Source organism: Salvelinus namaycush, chromosome 42 (genome assembly GCF_016432855.1).
Source record: "Salvelinus namaycush isolate Seneca chromosome 42, SaNama_1.0, whole genome shotgun sequence".
Classification (NCBI taxonomy): Eukaryota; Metazoa; Chordata; class Actinopteri; order Salmoniformes; family Salmonidae; genus Salvelinus; species Salvelinus namaycush.
In genome coordinates this window covers 16,102,916-16,119,523 of record NC_052348.1, presented here as the reverse complement: position 1 = coordinate 16,119,523, position 16,608 = coordinate 16,102,916, and the positions used below count along the sequence as shown (strand labels likewise).

The window sequence follows — 16,608 nt, the reverse complement described above, 5'->3', positions numbered from 1 at the left end:
AATGAACTTCGCTGTCAAATAAGGGTTTTTCTAGCAATGTGTTGTCAAGCAGTACAGTAAAAAAAAATATCCATATTTTCTTCTACCCAAATACAACGATTTTGACAATATCATATACTGTATCTTAACATTTCAACTGTCTTTGCCAAACACTGTCAAGTGACAGTAGTTAGTCAATGTAGCTGGAGCATACTTCCTCATTCCAATGAAGTTCACAAACATCTGATAGGACCCCCAGAGACCAAAAGTCGACCAACATCCTTAGCGTAGACATTAAAACCAGTAGATGGTGATAGCGCTGACGGCATCCACGTGTTCCTATGGAAGCCGGAACTATTTGAATTTGAACCACGCCATATTTCTGAATGGGGCTGAATGGCACCAAGACATCGTTAAGGATCATGGTAAAAGTGGCCGTAACTAGCAAAGGATCATGGTCGATGTAGTCGTTTTCATCCTGCCTGAGACAGCCAACTCCACCGGGCGTGAGCCTCCTCGTAGCCTGCTCGTGATTGGTCTGTGTCAGCATATGGTCCTGTGTCACGACAAATGTAGTAGTCAGAATGGATCACTATTTAATGAAATATCTTGTTTTGATTGACCGTGGGATTGAACTTGATGATAATAAACTAATATTGGAGGCTAAAACTGCCGTCAAAATGTTCTTTGGGGATGGGGGGTGTTCTGGCGATTGTAATATACATAGGCTTTCTAGGCCAGACCAGGGCTTTTGGCACTGCTAGGTTGCTAGCAGCAGCTGACCAGCAGAGCTCGTGACTTCAGGCTCCAGTCTGGACACTGGGGGCTCTAAGGATGGATGGCCAGAGGAATGCCTGATGCAAACTGGTGTGAAGCGATGTCATCAGTAGGTATTCAGGGAACGAGAAGCGCGTTGAATTGGAGCATGTAGTTGATCCTCTACGGTTGCGGCGGCCATTTTTAGTTCCTCATGTCGTTGGATGTGGTCTAATGAACACAGGGTATTTCCCTGGGCCGCACCGCAGATTTTAAAAGACCAACCTTTCTCTGAACCCAACAGCCTGGGATGGGTTACTTCTGAGCATGCTTGTCCTCATACTACCCTCTGTGGAAAAACTTTAAAATAAAAACCCCTCAGAGCTCGTGACAGTGACCGTGTCAGCTGTATTAATAAATGATTTCATCGACTTTAATTGGCCCAAATCGCTGACCAGATAAGGACTTGAACTTGACCTAACAAGTTTTAGACGTTTCCCTGATTCAACTCCCCCCGCCAAAATATGTCAAACCCTTTTTTGATTTTTAATCAGGGGCGTAATCTAGAGGTTTCACAGCTCACCTGCGTCCTCGCGTTAACACCCTATCTCATATATCCCAGGTTTGGAAAATGGGCTAACACTGTCTTGTCTATTAGGTTACACATTCTAATAAAGTGGAATGAGACTACACAATGCTATCTCCTCCAGGTGAAGGAATCCCCACTAATGGCTGTGAATTCAATATGAACAATGTTCCAAGCCGAAATATGAACACTATCCCTCTATCACCTCCAACGCCCCATGCTCAAAGGTTTAACCGCCGCAATGATACGCTTCATAAAGCTACCTAATTCGATTTCAATTGACCTTTTGTGAATGGGCATTTTGGGTAACCTATATACTGGTGTAGGATCTTAATTTGAGCCGGTTTGCTACAGCAGGAAAATGATCCTGCAGCAACAGGAAATGTGAATTATTATGTGGATTATGATGAACAGAGATTTTTTTTAGAGGAATTCTGAAATGTAAAAGGTGAAAACTCTTATCGATGTGCCCTTGAGCAAGGCACTTAACCCTAATTGCTTTTGTAAGTTGCTCTGGATAACACCATCTGCTAAATGACTAACATGTAAATTGCAAACTTTAGAAGACTTTTTAAGCCTTGAATACACTACAAGTGTACATTTTCCATGCTGTGCAGGACAATTCTCAGCAACAAAGAGTGATCAAATTAAGATCCTACATCTGTAGGGTGTACTTGCAGTGCCACAATTAAATACTTTTCATGCTTGCTTATATCTTTATGGTTAAGCAATGCTCAGCTAGCCTTCTGTACAGGTCCATTGTCTATTTCCACTAAGCATCAGTCATGATGTTGAGTCTCCACTCTTTCCCACTGCACCTCTACATTGTACTTCACATAATGACGGTATCAGGCGCACAATAAATCTGTGACAAGATAAGTGAGCTCGCCCAGACGTGTCCAATCATGATGCGCACACGCACACTCACCCCGCTTCCCGGCACAAACACCTATAACCCCCCACCCCCGTCTCCAACTCCAACCGTAGGGATAATTAACGAGCCTGATTGGTCCCTATTATGACGGACTTAATGAAGCTTTTAATGGAAATTAGTACCAGTTGGCTGAGGCCCCTGTATATCAGCCATGGTTAGTATGCTGCAGTGAACACAGTGAGCAGCACAGTTAGACAGAACAGAAAGCAGAGCAAGCCTCCAGCTCTGTGTTTGTGTCCCAAATGGCACCCTATTCCCTATGTAGTGCACTACTTTGGAACAGGGTCAATTGAGCTCTGGTCAAAAGTAATGCACTATGAAGGGAATAGGGTAGCATTTGGGACTCGGGCGTCTCCAACACCAGAACACACAGAGATACTGTAAAGCATTACTATTGCCTCAAGTCCTAATGCCTTCAGTTGCCCTAAACATCACTTCACACAACGGACAAGCAGCAGCCAGAAAATCTGATGTTTTATGTTGTTTCTACTGCCTGATACTGAACATAATGTTCACGGCAAGCGGTTGCTTTTGTGTGCTTTAGCGCCGTGCTAATAGTGAGGTATTAGGCTACTCGTTTAGCTGTGTTGGCCGTTTTCCACCGTAAATATCAGTGCAGCCGCTTTCAAAGCCAGGAGAATCAGCGCTTCAGTGCTCGCACAAAGTTCAAGTGTTTTAATCGCTTAGGGCTTGTACGGTTTGAAATGGATCAAAATCAACAAGGAAACAGGGTTCTCTCTCCCATTAAGCCAGCGCTGTACAGTAATACAGTTTATAAGTTATATGAAAACATGGTTTCACATGAAAATGTTATCTCTGGTCATTGTTGAACCACAATTCCCATCGCCCCTAATCCCACACAAGTATCACACACACGTGCCGCTGTGCTTGCATTGTCGTACTTAGTAAATCAACAAATCAAAGAAAATATTATTAGTCACTTGCACCGAATACAACAGGTGTAGTAGACCTTACGTTGAAATTCTTACTTACAAGCCACTAACCAACAATGCAAGAAAATGTTTTCTGAATGATTTTCTAAAAAAACGAATAAATTAAAGTAGATCAACAGTAATGCACACTAAGTTACTGCACAAGTCAGACAGGATTAAATGCTTTCTCACATCTGATCTGAGACCAGGGCTTGTATTCACAGTGTCTGAGAGTTCTGATCTAGGATCATTTTAGCCTTTTAGCTCATAATCAATTAGATTTCATAGACACCGGGCACCTGATCCTAGATCAGCACTCCTATTCGGAGACGCTTTATGAAAACAGGCTGTGAGTGTGGAATTGCTCTTCTCACTTGCCTCTTTCCTATCTATGGGAATCCTCCCCAAACAGCTCTGTGCCAGCACGGGTGTAAGCATGGAGACTGCGTAGGACCCAGCAAATGCAAGTGTCACCCTGGCTTCACTGGAAAAACCTGCAATCAAGGTAAGACCGTCTTCCTCACCGCCGATCAGTAACTGGGTTGACGTTGTGATCGTGACATTGTGACATTGTGACATTGTGATGCTTAATGACGCTTAATGACGTTGTGATTACACCCTACACTAAGATTGGATAGACCACTTGGTGTCTTCTGAGGGAGAGAGAGAGAGAGTTAGTCAGTTAGTGAGAGAGAGAGAGAGAGAGAGAGAGAGTCAGTTAGTGTGTGTGAGAGAGAGAGAGAGTTAGTCAGTTAGTGTGTGAGAGAGAGAGAGAGAGGGAGAGAGAGAGAGTCAGTTAGTGTGTGAGAGAGAGAGAGAGAGAGAGAGTCAGTTAGTGTGTGTGAGAGAGAGAGAGAGTTAGTCAGTTAGTGTGTGTGAGAGAGAGAGAGAGAGAGAGAGAGAGAGAGAGAGAGAGAGAGAGTTAGTCAGTTAGTGTGAGAGAGAGAGAGAGAGAGAGAGTTAGTCAGTTAGTGTGTGAGAGAGAGAGAGAGAGGGAGAGAGAGAGAGTCAGTTAGTGTGTGAGAGAGAGAGAGAGAGAGTCAGTTAGTGTGTGTGAGAGAGAGAGAGAGTTAGTCAGTTAGTGTGTGTGAGAGAGAGAGAGAGAGAGAGAGAGAGAGAGAGAGTTAGTCAGTTAGTGTGAGAGAGAGAGAGAGAGAGTTAGTCAGTTAGTGTGTGAGAGAGAGAGAGAGAGGGAGAGAGAGAGAGTCAGTTAGTGTGTGAGAGAGAGAGAGAGAGTTAGTCAGTTAGTGTGTGAGAGAGAGAGAGAGAGAGAGAGAAAAAAAAAAAAGAGTCATTATTTTTCTCCAAAGTGGGCTTGGTGGTAAGGTGTATGACTTAATAAAATGTATGTACACAGAAAACAAGTGTGCAATAAAAATCAAAAACCAAAGAACAGAATTCTTTTCACAATGTCGAGGTGTGAGACAAGGCTGTAGTTTGAGTCCAAATCTTTTCAACATTTATATCAATGAATTAGCAGACATGTTGGACAATTCTCCAGCCCCAGGACTCACACTATTTGACACAGAGGTGAAATACCTGCTATATGCTGATGACTTGGTACTTCTATCACCAACCAAAGAAGGTCTTCAACAGGACATTAATATTCTAGAGCAATATTGCCATAATTGGGCCCTGGCAGTAAATTTCCCAAAAACTAAAATCATGATTTTCCAAAAACAAAACAGATGTCAGAAACACAAATATAAATTCACCCTGAACAACACCATCATTGAACACACAAAAAATTACACCTACCTTGGTCTGACCATATCTGCATCGGGAAACTTTAATAGGGCAGTGAATGCACTCAAAGAAAAAGCCCGCAGAGCATTGTATGCAATAAAAATGAAATTATTCAAAATCAACATCCCAATTAGAATTTGGACCAAAATATTTGACAGTGTAATCCTACCAATAGCTCTTTACGGAAGTGAGGTTTGGGGGCCACTCAATAAACTGGACTTTAAAATGTGGGACAAACATCCAATTGAAGCCCTACATGCAGAATTCTGTCGGAAAATCCTACAAGTCCAGAGAAATACACCAACTAATGCATGTAGGGCAGAATTGGGCCGCTTTCCAGTAATAATGAAAATACAGAAAAGATCATTAAAATTTTGGCTACATCTAAATTGAAGTCCAAATTCGAGTCTGCAATTTAAAGCACTTCAAACCCAAGAGTGTCACGTTCCTGACCTGTTTTCTGTTAGTTTTGTATGTGTTAGTTGGTCAGGACGTGAGTTTGGGTGGGCAGTCTATGTTTTCTGTTTCTATGTTGGTTTAAAGGGTGACCTAATATGGCTCTCAATTAGAGGCAGGTGGTTTTCATTTCCTCTGATTGAGAGTCATATTAAGGTAGGTGTTTTCACACTGTTTGTTTGTGGGTGGTTGTCTCCTGTGTTAGTGTCTGTCTATGTTGCACCATACGGGACTGTTTCGGTTTGTTTGTTCATTTTGTTCGTTCGGTTTTTATGTAGTCATTTCCATATGCGTGCGTTCTTCGTGTTACATGTAAGTTCTTACGTCCAGGTTTTGTCTACATGCGTTTTGTTATTTTGTTAGTTAATTCAAGTATAGTTCGTTTTTTGTCTTCGTTGTTTTGTCGTGTCTAATAAATTAATGTCGAAGTATCACGCTGCGTCTTGGTTCAATCCATGCTCCTCCTCTTCGGATGAAGAGGAAGAGGAGAACCGTTACAGAACCACCCACCGATCCAGAACCAAGCAGCGTGAGTTCGAGCAGCGGCCAAGAGATCAGGACTCATGGACTTGGGAGGAAGTATTAGAGGGAAAAGGACACTGGGCGCACATTGGGGAATATCGCCGCGCTCGTGAGGAGATGGAGGCAGCGAGAGCCCAACAGCGGTGGTATGAGGAGACAGCAAGGAGACGTGGATGGAAGCCGGAGAATCAAGCTCGAGACCGGATTTATGAAGGTACGCGGCTAGCACGGAAGCCCGTGAAGAAACCCCAAAAATTTCTTGGGGGGGGGGGGGCTAAGAGGTAGTGGGCCAAGAGGTAGTGGGCCAAGGGCAGGTAGGAGACCTGCGCCCACTTCCCAGGCTAACCGTGGAGAGCGGGAGTACGGGCAGACACCGTGTTACGCAGTAGAGCGCACGGTGTCTCCTGTACGTGTGCATAGCCCGGTGCGGGTTATTCCACCTCCCCGCACTGGTAGGGCTAGATTGAGCGTTGAGCCGGATGTCATGAAGCCGGCCCTACATATCTGGCCACCAGTACGTCTCCTTGGGCCGGCTTACATGGCACCGGCCTTACGCATGGTGTCCCCGGTTCGCCTACATAGCCCGGTGCGGGTTATTCCACCTCCCCGCACTGGTCGGGCGACGGGGAGCATTCAACCAGGTAAGGTTGGGCAGGCTCAATGCTCAAGGGAGCCAGTACGCCTGCACGGTCCGGTATTTCCGGCGCTACCTCCCCGCCCCAGCCCAGTACCACCAGTGCCTACACCACGCACCAGGCTTCCAGTGCGTTTTCAGAGCCCTGTTCCTCCTCCACGCACTCTTCCTATGGTGCGTGTCTCCAGCCCAGTGCCTCCAGTTCCGGCACCACGCACTAAGCCACCTGTGCGTCTCCAGAGTCCTGTACGCACTGTTCCTTCTCCCCGCACTCATTCTGAGGTGCGTGCTCTCAGCCCGGTACCACCAGTCCCGGTACCACGCACCAGTCCTATAGTGCGCTTTGAGAACTCAGTGTGTCATGTTACCGCTCCCCGCACTAGCCTTGAGGTGCGTGTCTCCAGTCCGGTACCACCAGTTCCGGTACCACGCACCAGGCCTACAGTGCGTCTCAGCCGGCCAGAGTCTGCCGTCTGCCCAACGGCGCCTGAACTGTCCGTCTGCCAAGCAGCGCCTGAACTGCCCGTCTGCCAAGCGGCGCCTGAACTGCCCGTCTGCCAAGCGGCGCCTGAACTGCCCGTCTGTCAAGCGGCGCCTGAACTGCCCGTCTGTATTGAGCCTTCAAAGCCGCCCGTCTGCCATGAGCCTGCAAAGCCGCCCGTCTGCCATGAGCCTACAGAGCCGTCCGCCAGACAGGAGCCGCTAGAGCCTTCCGCCAGACAGGAGCCGCTAGAGCCTTCCGCCAGACCGGATCAGCCAGAGCCTTCCGCCAGACCGGATCAGCCAGAGCCTTCCGCCAGACCGGATCAGCCAGAGCCTTCCGCCAGACCGGATCAGCCAGAGCCTTCCGCCAGACCGGATCAGCCAGAGCCGTCAGCTAGCCATGAGCGTCCAGAGCCGTCAGCGAGCCATGAGCGTCCAGAGCCGTCAGCCAGCCATGAGCGTCCAGAGCCGTCAGCCAGCCATGAGCGTCCAGAGCCGTCAGCTAGCCATGAGCGTCCAGAGCCGTCAGCTAGCCATGAGCGTCCAGAGCCGTCAGCCAACCATGAGCTGTCCCTCAGTCCAGAGCTGCCATGTATCCAGAACTGCCCCTCAGTCCAGAGCTGTCTCTCTGTCCGGAGCTGCCCTTCAGTCCGGAGTTGCCCCTCTATCCTGAGCTACCTCTCTATCCTGAGCTACCTCTCTATCCTGAGCTACCTCTCTATCCTGAACTACCTATCTGTCCTGAGCTACCTTGTCCCGGAGCTGTCCCTTATTTTGATGTTACCCGGTATATTAGGTGGGCGGAGTAAGAGGGTGGTCATTCTGAGGGAGAGACGTAAGCTGGGATTGACTATGGTGGGGTGGGGACCTCGCCCAGAGCCTGAGCCACCACCGTGGTCAGATGCCCACCCTGACCCTCCCCTAGACTTTGTGCTGGTGCGCCCGGAGTTCGCACCTTAAGGGGGGGGGTTATGTCACGTTCCTGACCTGTTTTCTGTTAGTTTTGTATGTGTTAGTTGGTCAGGACGTGAGTTTGGGTGGGCAGTCTATGTTTTCTGTTTCTATGTTGGTTTAAAGGGTGACCTAATATGGCTCTCAATTAGAGGCAGGTGGTTTTCATTTCCTCTGATTGAGAGTCATATTAAGGTAGGTGTTTTCACACTGTTTGTTTGTGGGTGGTTGTCTCCTGTGTTAGTGTCTGTCTATGTTGCACCATACGGGACTGTTTCGGTTTGTTTGTTCATTTTGTTCGTTCGGTTTTTATGTAGTCATTTCCATATGCGTGCGTTCTTCGTGTTACATGTAAGTTCTTACGTCCAGGTTTTGTCTACATGCGTTTTGTTATTTTGTTAGTTAATTCAAGTATAGTTCGTTTTTTGTCTTCGTTGTTTTGTCGTGTCTAATAAATTAATGTCGAAGTATCACGCTGCGTCTTGGTTCAATCCATGCTCCTCCTCTTCGGATGAAGAGGAAGAGGAGAACCGTTACAAAGAGCTGAGCCCAGAAACGAGCCCTCTCAGTCAGCTGGTGTTGGACCTCACCAACCAAGCTGACACCAGCACTGCTTCAAAAGAAAGAATTCCAATAAACAAAATCATGAACCAATCAAAGGACTCATATATACAACATTGGAAAAACGAAACAAAATCCCAAAGCCGACTAAATTGCTATCTGACCCTAAACAGAGAATATGAATTGGCTGAATATCTCTACTCTGTCAGAGATACGAAGCAGAGACAGATCCTTACCAAGTACAGGCTGAGTGACCACCGATTGGCAATAGAAACCGGCAGACATAAAAAGACATGGCTACCCAAAGAGGAGCGTGTATGTGGTCACTGCACGACAGGGGATGTAGAAACAGAGATGCACTTTCTCCTTTACTGTGATAAATATTCCTCACCAAGAGATTCATTATTCACAGAAATGTCTACATTTATTCCAAATTTTAACTTATTAAACCCAGAGGAAAAACTAAAAATACTCATGGGCGAAGGAGCAATGGCTCCTCTTGCAGCCAAATATGTATTTGCCTGCCATAGCCTGAGGGACACTGAATAATAACATCTGCATAGTAAGCAGTAACTTACTTATTATTACTATTATTGTTATTACTGTTATTGTTATTACTATTATTATTGTTGTTGATCATTCCAAGTAGTAATGGTATCGTGGTAATGGTAATGATAGCAGTTTAATGATGGTGGTGGTGGTAGTAGTGGTAATGATGATAGTAGTTGTAGTACCAATGTAATGGTGAAGATGACCGTTATTTAGTTATAAGTTAGTTATAGTTTCATTTTTTTATTACATTACATTCGATTATTGACTGTTACCATTTTATTGTTACTATTTTTATATTTAATTTTGTATTATTATTTACTGCCATTCTATATTATTATTTGTCATTGTTTATAATTTTATTACAATGTATATTGTATACATTGTTGCTTTGGCAATATTGACACAATGTTTTTCATGCCAATAAAGCAGCTTGAATTTGAATTTGAATTTGAGAGAGAGAGTTAGTCAGTTAGTGTGTGAGAGAGAGAGAGAGTTAGTCAGTTAGTGTGTGAGAGAGAGAGAGAGAGAGAGAGAGTTAGTCAGTTAGTGTGTGAGAGAGAGAGAGAGAGAGAGAGAGTTAGTCAGTTAGTGTGTGTGAGAGAGAGAGAGAGTTAGTCAGTTAGTGTGTGAGAGAGAGAGAGAGCGAGAGAGAGAGTTAGTCAGTTAGTGTGAGAGAGAGAGAGAGAGAGAGAGCGAGAGAGAGAGAGAGAGAGAGTTTAGTGAGAGAAAGATAGGTAGTTAGTGAGAGATAAGGAGGGAGAGAGAGAGAGTTGGTGAGTGAGAGAGAGAGAGAGAGAGAGAGATAGTGAGAAAGCAAGAGAGAGAGGGATGGGTACTTAGTGAGAGATGAGAGAGAGAGAGAGAGATAGTAAGTGAGAGATAGAGTTGGTGAGAGATAGAGATAGTCAGTGAAAGAGAGAGAGCCGTAGTGAGTTAGTGGTCGTTCTAATCTGAGCCAGCATGCCTTTACTCAGTGCTTCAAGGCCCCTTTCATCCACCTCCATCCAGACCTGCTGACATTAACATTTTCCAAAGGAAACTAATGGAAGTCAAACTTCACCCGGCCCTGAGCGATGGCATGATAATCATTGTTTATTGTCTACAATGCACACATACATAGCAACAGGAACAGGTGTAGTAATGTTGCCGTTTTATTCATTGATTCATAGCTGATGCAGGATGCAGGCTAGCTCTCTCCATAGTAGTTAGATACTATAATCGCACAGGAGAGGGTGGTAGAAACAGCCTGAATCAGCACAAATGGAAATGCCTGCTGTGCACCAGGGCCACACACACACACACACACACACACACACACACACACACACACACACACACACACACACACACACACACACACACACACACACACACACACACACACACACACACACACACACACACACACACACACACACAGTGAATGATGCCTGGAGTGCAACCTCTGCAGATAACATCTCAATTACTATCCTGAGATAACTCAGAGAGCAGGCTGAAAATGCAGTGCAACGAGTAGTCTGTTGAGAGTTACAACACAGTGAGTAGTCTGTTGAGAGTTACAACACAGTGTGTGAGTGTGTGTGCATGTGTCTGTGTCTGTGCCTCTATATTGAATTGAATGACCCCCTCAGTCAGGGAGGGTTAATTTCAGGTAAATCCGAGTGGCTTGAAACTACTTGTGGAATTCACGCCTTAAGACAGGAATAGGATAGCATGTAATTAAAAACATGGAGGGAGAGAGAGAGAGAGAGGGGGCGAGAGAGAGGGGGCGAGAGAGAAGGGGGAGAGGGAGAGGGAGTTGAAATCCTTTCCGGAATGTAGAAATGAGTCATCGTACATGTCTCAGGCTAAGGTGGCCCATGGCAGGTTGGCTGGACGGCTCAACTTTGATGTAGTCGCTAGAAAAGAATCAAACATGGGTCATGTTCGTTAGTAACCAAAGGAAGAGAACAGACTCAAACTGGGAGGGACTACTTAGACAGGTCCAATAAAAATGTTAAATCATTTTCCGTTGCAAAATGTTTTAAAACATTTTCCGTTGCGTGCTCTAATGAACACCTCTAACTTCCTTACTTCGACTAGGACGGACGTTGCTCTTTTATCAATGTACTAATAATAATTAGACTTGTCTGACAAACTATCATTTAAAAAATATCAAATGCTTAAGTGTGCATGGAACTCAGTTGGCAGAGCCGGGCCTTAGACAAGCACTTGGCTATGACATCTGGTGTCCCTGACTGAAGAGCTCATTAAAGGGGCAATCTGGGGACTTTTCAAGCGATCGATTATTTAGAGATAATGTATGTCTAATACGTCTAATAGATATAACCTTCAGCGGGAATCATTCCACGTCGCCGTGGAAACATCATTAATTATTCAAAACCTAAAGATTGGATTTCTTTTCTCCATTCAAAGTAGTGATTTGCTGTTAACCGTTGATTTGTCGTTCTAATGTCAGTCGAAGACACACTGTGAATGTTCATTTTCCTTTATGCCGATACTCGATCGATCTATCTTATGTTTCATTTATGTTCGGTTAGACACCCATTTAGATGGTGAGGTGAACTGTAATGGTTGAAATAGTGATGTGGCGTTGTAAACAGAGAAACATGTTTACAAGCAGTAGTTACAAGTATAACACACACACACACACACACACACACACACACACACACACACACACACACACACACACACACACACACACACACACACGTGCAGTGCAGTGCATGCTCGGGGCTAGGCATTCTGCTTCCACAATAACTGAGTGGTGAGCACAGAGGAATGATCCTCAAGGCACTGTGGTTAACAACAGTGTTAAAGCACCACGACACAGCAGATGTTTGTGACAGCGACAAGAGGGACCATAGAGGTGATCGTTGAGGAGAATTCTCTCTCCCTCTTACTTTAAAGTCTCTCTGTCTAGGTTCCAGCTTGGTTAGGAACATGACATTATGTCGCTCTTTCTTCCTGTACCACTGTAATGGCTAGACCAATGTATACCCATGATCTATTCATATTAGTGAGCAATTATTCCAGCAACTTAGGGTTGTGATTAGAGGTATTACAATTATACGTTGTGCATTGCTATTAATTCCGTGTCATTGATCAAACATCCCCTGCAATAACACCAACTGTTGAAAATGTTTCTCTCTGTCACAATTACTGATCAGAATCACGTCCAGCTTGTTTTCAAATGTTAACGCTTTTATGTATTTACTTTCTGCAGTTCCAACAATGGATTTACCAATCGCAGATGGCCCCTTTAACAGAATGACATCTTGTCATGCTGGGGCCATGGTGTCGGGGCCAGATGGGTACTGATGCTGTACCACACCAAATCAAACTCATTACCAAGATAATCCAGTTAGCACTGAGACAACGTACCAGACCCACTCCCCCCCGCTCCGTCACTCCCGCAGATCAAAATCCCTTTAATAAGATGATTATTTTCTACGGGAGGTTTCAATTAAACCCTTGTCTCCCGCTGTTTAGATGCTATTAAACGGTCCTGTGAGGGAGCGAGCGCCATGTAACCGTTTCAGATTATGCGACCTCCTCTGTCCATTTATTTTGCTCTGTCTCTCTCTCTTTCTACATTTCTCTTTCCCTCTTTTTTCTCCCCCCTCCCCCTACATTTCTCTCTCTCACATACGTGTCAGCGAGCCAGCGGCGGTGGCATCTCTCCAAATATTATGCTTCACGTACCTCAAGTTGAGTAACGCTTGGCCTTCATGTCATCCTAAGCGCGTTCTATTCTTTCTGTTCTGAGAGCGTTAGCTAATATAAGGTTTGGAAGTAGCCTTAAACCTCTGTAGTTAGATGAAGTGAAACACCCCTGTTTAACGCTTTTTGCTGTGTTTATTATGTGGAAACCAAGCACGCACTTACACTCTATCTAGATATCTATCTATTTCTTCATTTTAGTAGACGCTCTCATCTAGAGCACGTACATTTTCATACTTTTGATTGGTACTGGTCCCCCGTGGGAATTGAACCCACACCGCTGGCGTTGCAAGCGCCATGCTCTACCAACTGAGCGCCATTCTCTCTGTCTCTCTGTCTCTGTCTCCGTCTGTCTCTCTCTCTCTCTCTGTCTCTGTCTCTGTCTCTGTCTCTGTCTCCGTCTGTCTCTCTCTGTCTCTCTGTCTCTGTCTCCGTCTGTCTCTCTGTCTCTTTCTCTCTGTTTAGTTGGGGTGATATTTTTAAAGTTGAATGTCAAACACTGCAGCTGCCACAGGATTACAAATGATACTTTACATGTCATCATATGATTAGCCTTGTGTCACCCAGGCCTTTGCATTGTTCAATTACCCTTCTCCTCCACCCTTATCAAGGTCACCTAATGGTCAGTGGACAGGGAGGGAGGGAGGGAAGCAGGCAGGCAAAGTCAGACAGGAAGGAAGGCAGACAAGAGGCCCTGGACTGTATCAAGTTGGCAAGGAAGTACTTAGACCAGGTATTACTGCCTGGTTCAATCAGGTAGTCACTACTCTCTCAATAGCATACACACACACACACACACACACACACACACACACACACACACACACACACACACACACACACACACACACACACACACACACACACACACACACACACACACACACACACACACACACACACACACACACACACACACACACACACACACACACACACACACACACACACACACACACACACACACACACACACACACACACACACACACACACACACACACACACACACTGAAGTCCAGAAGCCAGACTGATTACTCTCTCTGACTCCGAGACGCCTTTTCATGTCATCGCTGACGCAAAGGAATGCTGGAGGGAGGAGAAGTCCGGAGAAGAAGGAGAAACAGGCTCTCTCTCCTCTCTCTTTTTTGGTGTGATTCTAGTCTGCAAATGTGTAATCCTCTTTGCTGCATAATGTCGTTCTTGCTCTCCAGGAATGCAGTCGTGGTCAGAGGTGTACTAATCTCAGAGTGTGTGCGTGGGTGTTTCTCCCACCGGCGGCGAGCTCTCACTCTCTCTCCTTGTGTGCTGTTTTGTCTCCCCCTTCCCTCCCCTATTTAAGAAGAGGAACTGGACTATGTAACCCCCCTAACATGGGACAGTCACCCCCCTATCTTTCTTCCTGTGGACCACCAGCCTCCAGCAGGGGTGTTGATGGAGGGTGAGATAAACTGTGGAACGTGAGGTGGTGAAGGGTGCCCCCCCCCCCCCCGCTCCCCGCCACACCCAGCACCCACTGTATGCCCCACATGCATGGCTCAGTCCTCTATGGCTTGGGCCGAGTGAGAATGAATGTCCCCCTTTTTTCCTCCTCTCCTCTCCTCCCCTCCTCCTTCTAGGAGAGCCGATGCCAGAGCCTGGCCTGGCAGCAGGAATGGCAGAGCGAACGCCAAGCATGCCATGATGCCAATATGCCACACCACTCTGTGCCTCTTTGCACTTAACCCTGTTTCTATTCTGGACTCCTATTCCAGCTACTATTCCTCCTATTCCAGCTACTATTCCTCCTATTCCAGCAACTCGGTTTCCTGTATTTATTTGAATCCCTCTCTCTCTCTCTCTTCATCCCTCTCTCTCTCTTCATCCCTCTCTCTCTCTCTTCATCCCTCTCTCTCTCTCTTCATCCCTCTCTTTCTCTCTCTTCATCTCTCTCTCTCTCTCTCTTCATCCCTCTCTCTCTCTCTGTTCTCCTTTATCCCTCTGAAGCAGTGGCCTTTTCCTTCATCAATCAGCACTGAAAGCTGCTGTGCTATTCCCAATTTCTTCCTCTGTTTTTGTTTTTCGTTCTTTTTCTCCCCCCACCTTCTCTTATTTTTCCTGAAATTCCGACAGCTCGGAAGGGGAACCATCACATACATGGGTTGTCATGGTTTCTCAGCCACCTTCGAACAATGGACCACTCTGTCTGTCCGGCGTTATCGTGTTGTTTTATTTCAAGACCTGCATGTTCTTGACCAGAGAGCCCCCTGGGTAATCTGTTAGCAAGTGATAGTGGCGTGTCAGAAACGCACCGCCGACGCATACCTTGAAGCAGTCCACCCAATAAATCACTTGGACTACTCTCTCCTTATCCTCTCTCTCTTTATCTGTATCTCTCTCTTTATCTGTATCTCTCTCTCTGTCTCTCTCTCGCTCTCTCTCTCTGTGTCTGGGGCGGCAGGTAGCCTAGTGGTTAGAGTGTTAGGCCAGTAACCGAAAGGTTGCTAGATCAAATCCCCGAGCTGACAAGGTAAATATCTGTTGTTCTGCCCCTGAACAAGGCAGTTAACCCACTGTTCCTAGGCTGCCATTGTAAATAAGAATTTGTTCTTAACTGACTTGCCTGGTTTTAAAAAATGGCTCTCTCTTTTTCTCCCTCTCTCGATGCATCACGACAGTTCATTGACAGTAAATAGTAATATCTCAGTGAAGGGGTCAACTCCAGAGACACATACAATAGACTCCCAAAGACCTTGTCAAGTGGTGGTTCTATCTCTCCTATCTGTCAGTCCTCTCTGTTATCTCCTCTCTCATCTCGCTCTCGTTCGTTATCTCCTCCAGTCTCCCTCTATCTTGTCTATCTTCCAACAGGGAACAGACTCAGCCAGGCTGTGTATGTCATTTGGCTGCGCCAGTTGCTGCTTGGCGCTTGTGCTGTCTCAGAACGTGACCCATTCCTTTCCCATCATCCTCTTCATTTACATTTTCAAGATGTTTTCAGTTGTCACTGCCTGGACAAGCGAATCTCCTCTCTCTCTCTCTCTCTCTCTCTCTCTCTCTCTCTCTCTCTCTCTCTCTCTCTCTCTCTCTCTCTCTCTCTCTCTCTCTCTCTCTCTCTCTCTCTCTCTCTCTCTCTCTCTCTCTCTCTCTCTCTCTCTCTCTCTCTCTCTCTCTCCAGTTTCAATTGAGTTTCAATGGACAATGTTTTTTTTAATGTTTATTTGCCTTTTACCCTTGTCTCTCTCCACAGCAGCTCTTATTAATGATGAAGGCAGAGCTCCGGCAGACAAAGCAGCAGTGACAGTGGGAGAAATGGCTGGCAAATACCAGCTCCAGGGTTCTGTGTGTGTGCGTGTGCGTGTGCGATTACTGAACTGTCAGGGAGGGTACTGGCCAAATGAAAGGTGACAATAAAAAAAACAGGGATGGCGACCAAAATAGCAGACAGGGTGAGATGTCTGGGATGAGTTGTCGCTAGTTGAGAGGGCATTTTGTCTTGTTTGATGTGTTTGGCCATGTAGCTGAGGAGATGCTAATGATAGTTAGCGACAATCACTGTATGTCAGTAGTGACAGTGCTAATGATGCTAACAAGACTGTGTTGAAGTGTTGGGAATTGTTCTTTGACCTTGAAACAAGTTTGAGTTACGCTTGGAAGTTAACGCTAAAAAGGATTAGGATTTTTATAACACATGTTAAGCACCCAATATATCCAGTGTGGTTATCGCCCAATGGAAATCTCAATGACATTGTTTCGTATCACTCCATTCTACGTATGAATTCACTTTTTGATGATAAAGAACACCGACAGGT

General features: G+C 45.7%; 1 protein-coding gene across 3 annotated transcripts in view; it reads left to right on the top strand.

Moving 5' to 3' along the window:
• The window catches only part of npnta (nephronectin a), a 69,099-nt gene that overhangs the window by 14,415 nt on the left and 38,076 nt on the right, over positions 1–16,608 (top strand). For 2 of the 3 annotated variants that reach the window (XM_038981906.1, XM_038981905.1), the window contains 2 exons: positions 3,600–3,692; positions 14,160–14,258. In XM_038981906.1, coding sequence (XP_038837834.1) covers positions 3,600–3,692; positions 14,160–14,258 — 192 coding nt within the window. The remainder of the gene's footprint in view (positions 1–3,599; positions 3,693–14,159; positions 14,259–16,608) is intronic. The other variant, XM_038981907.1, reaches the window with a different exon arrangement.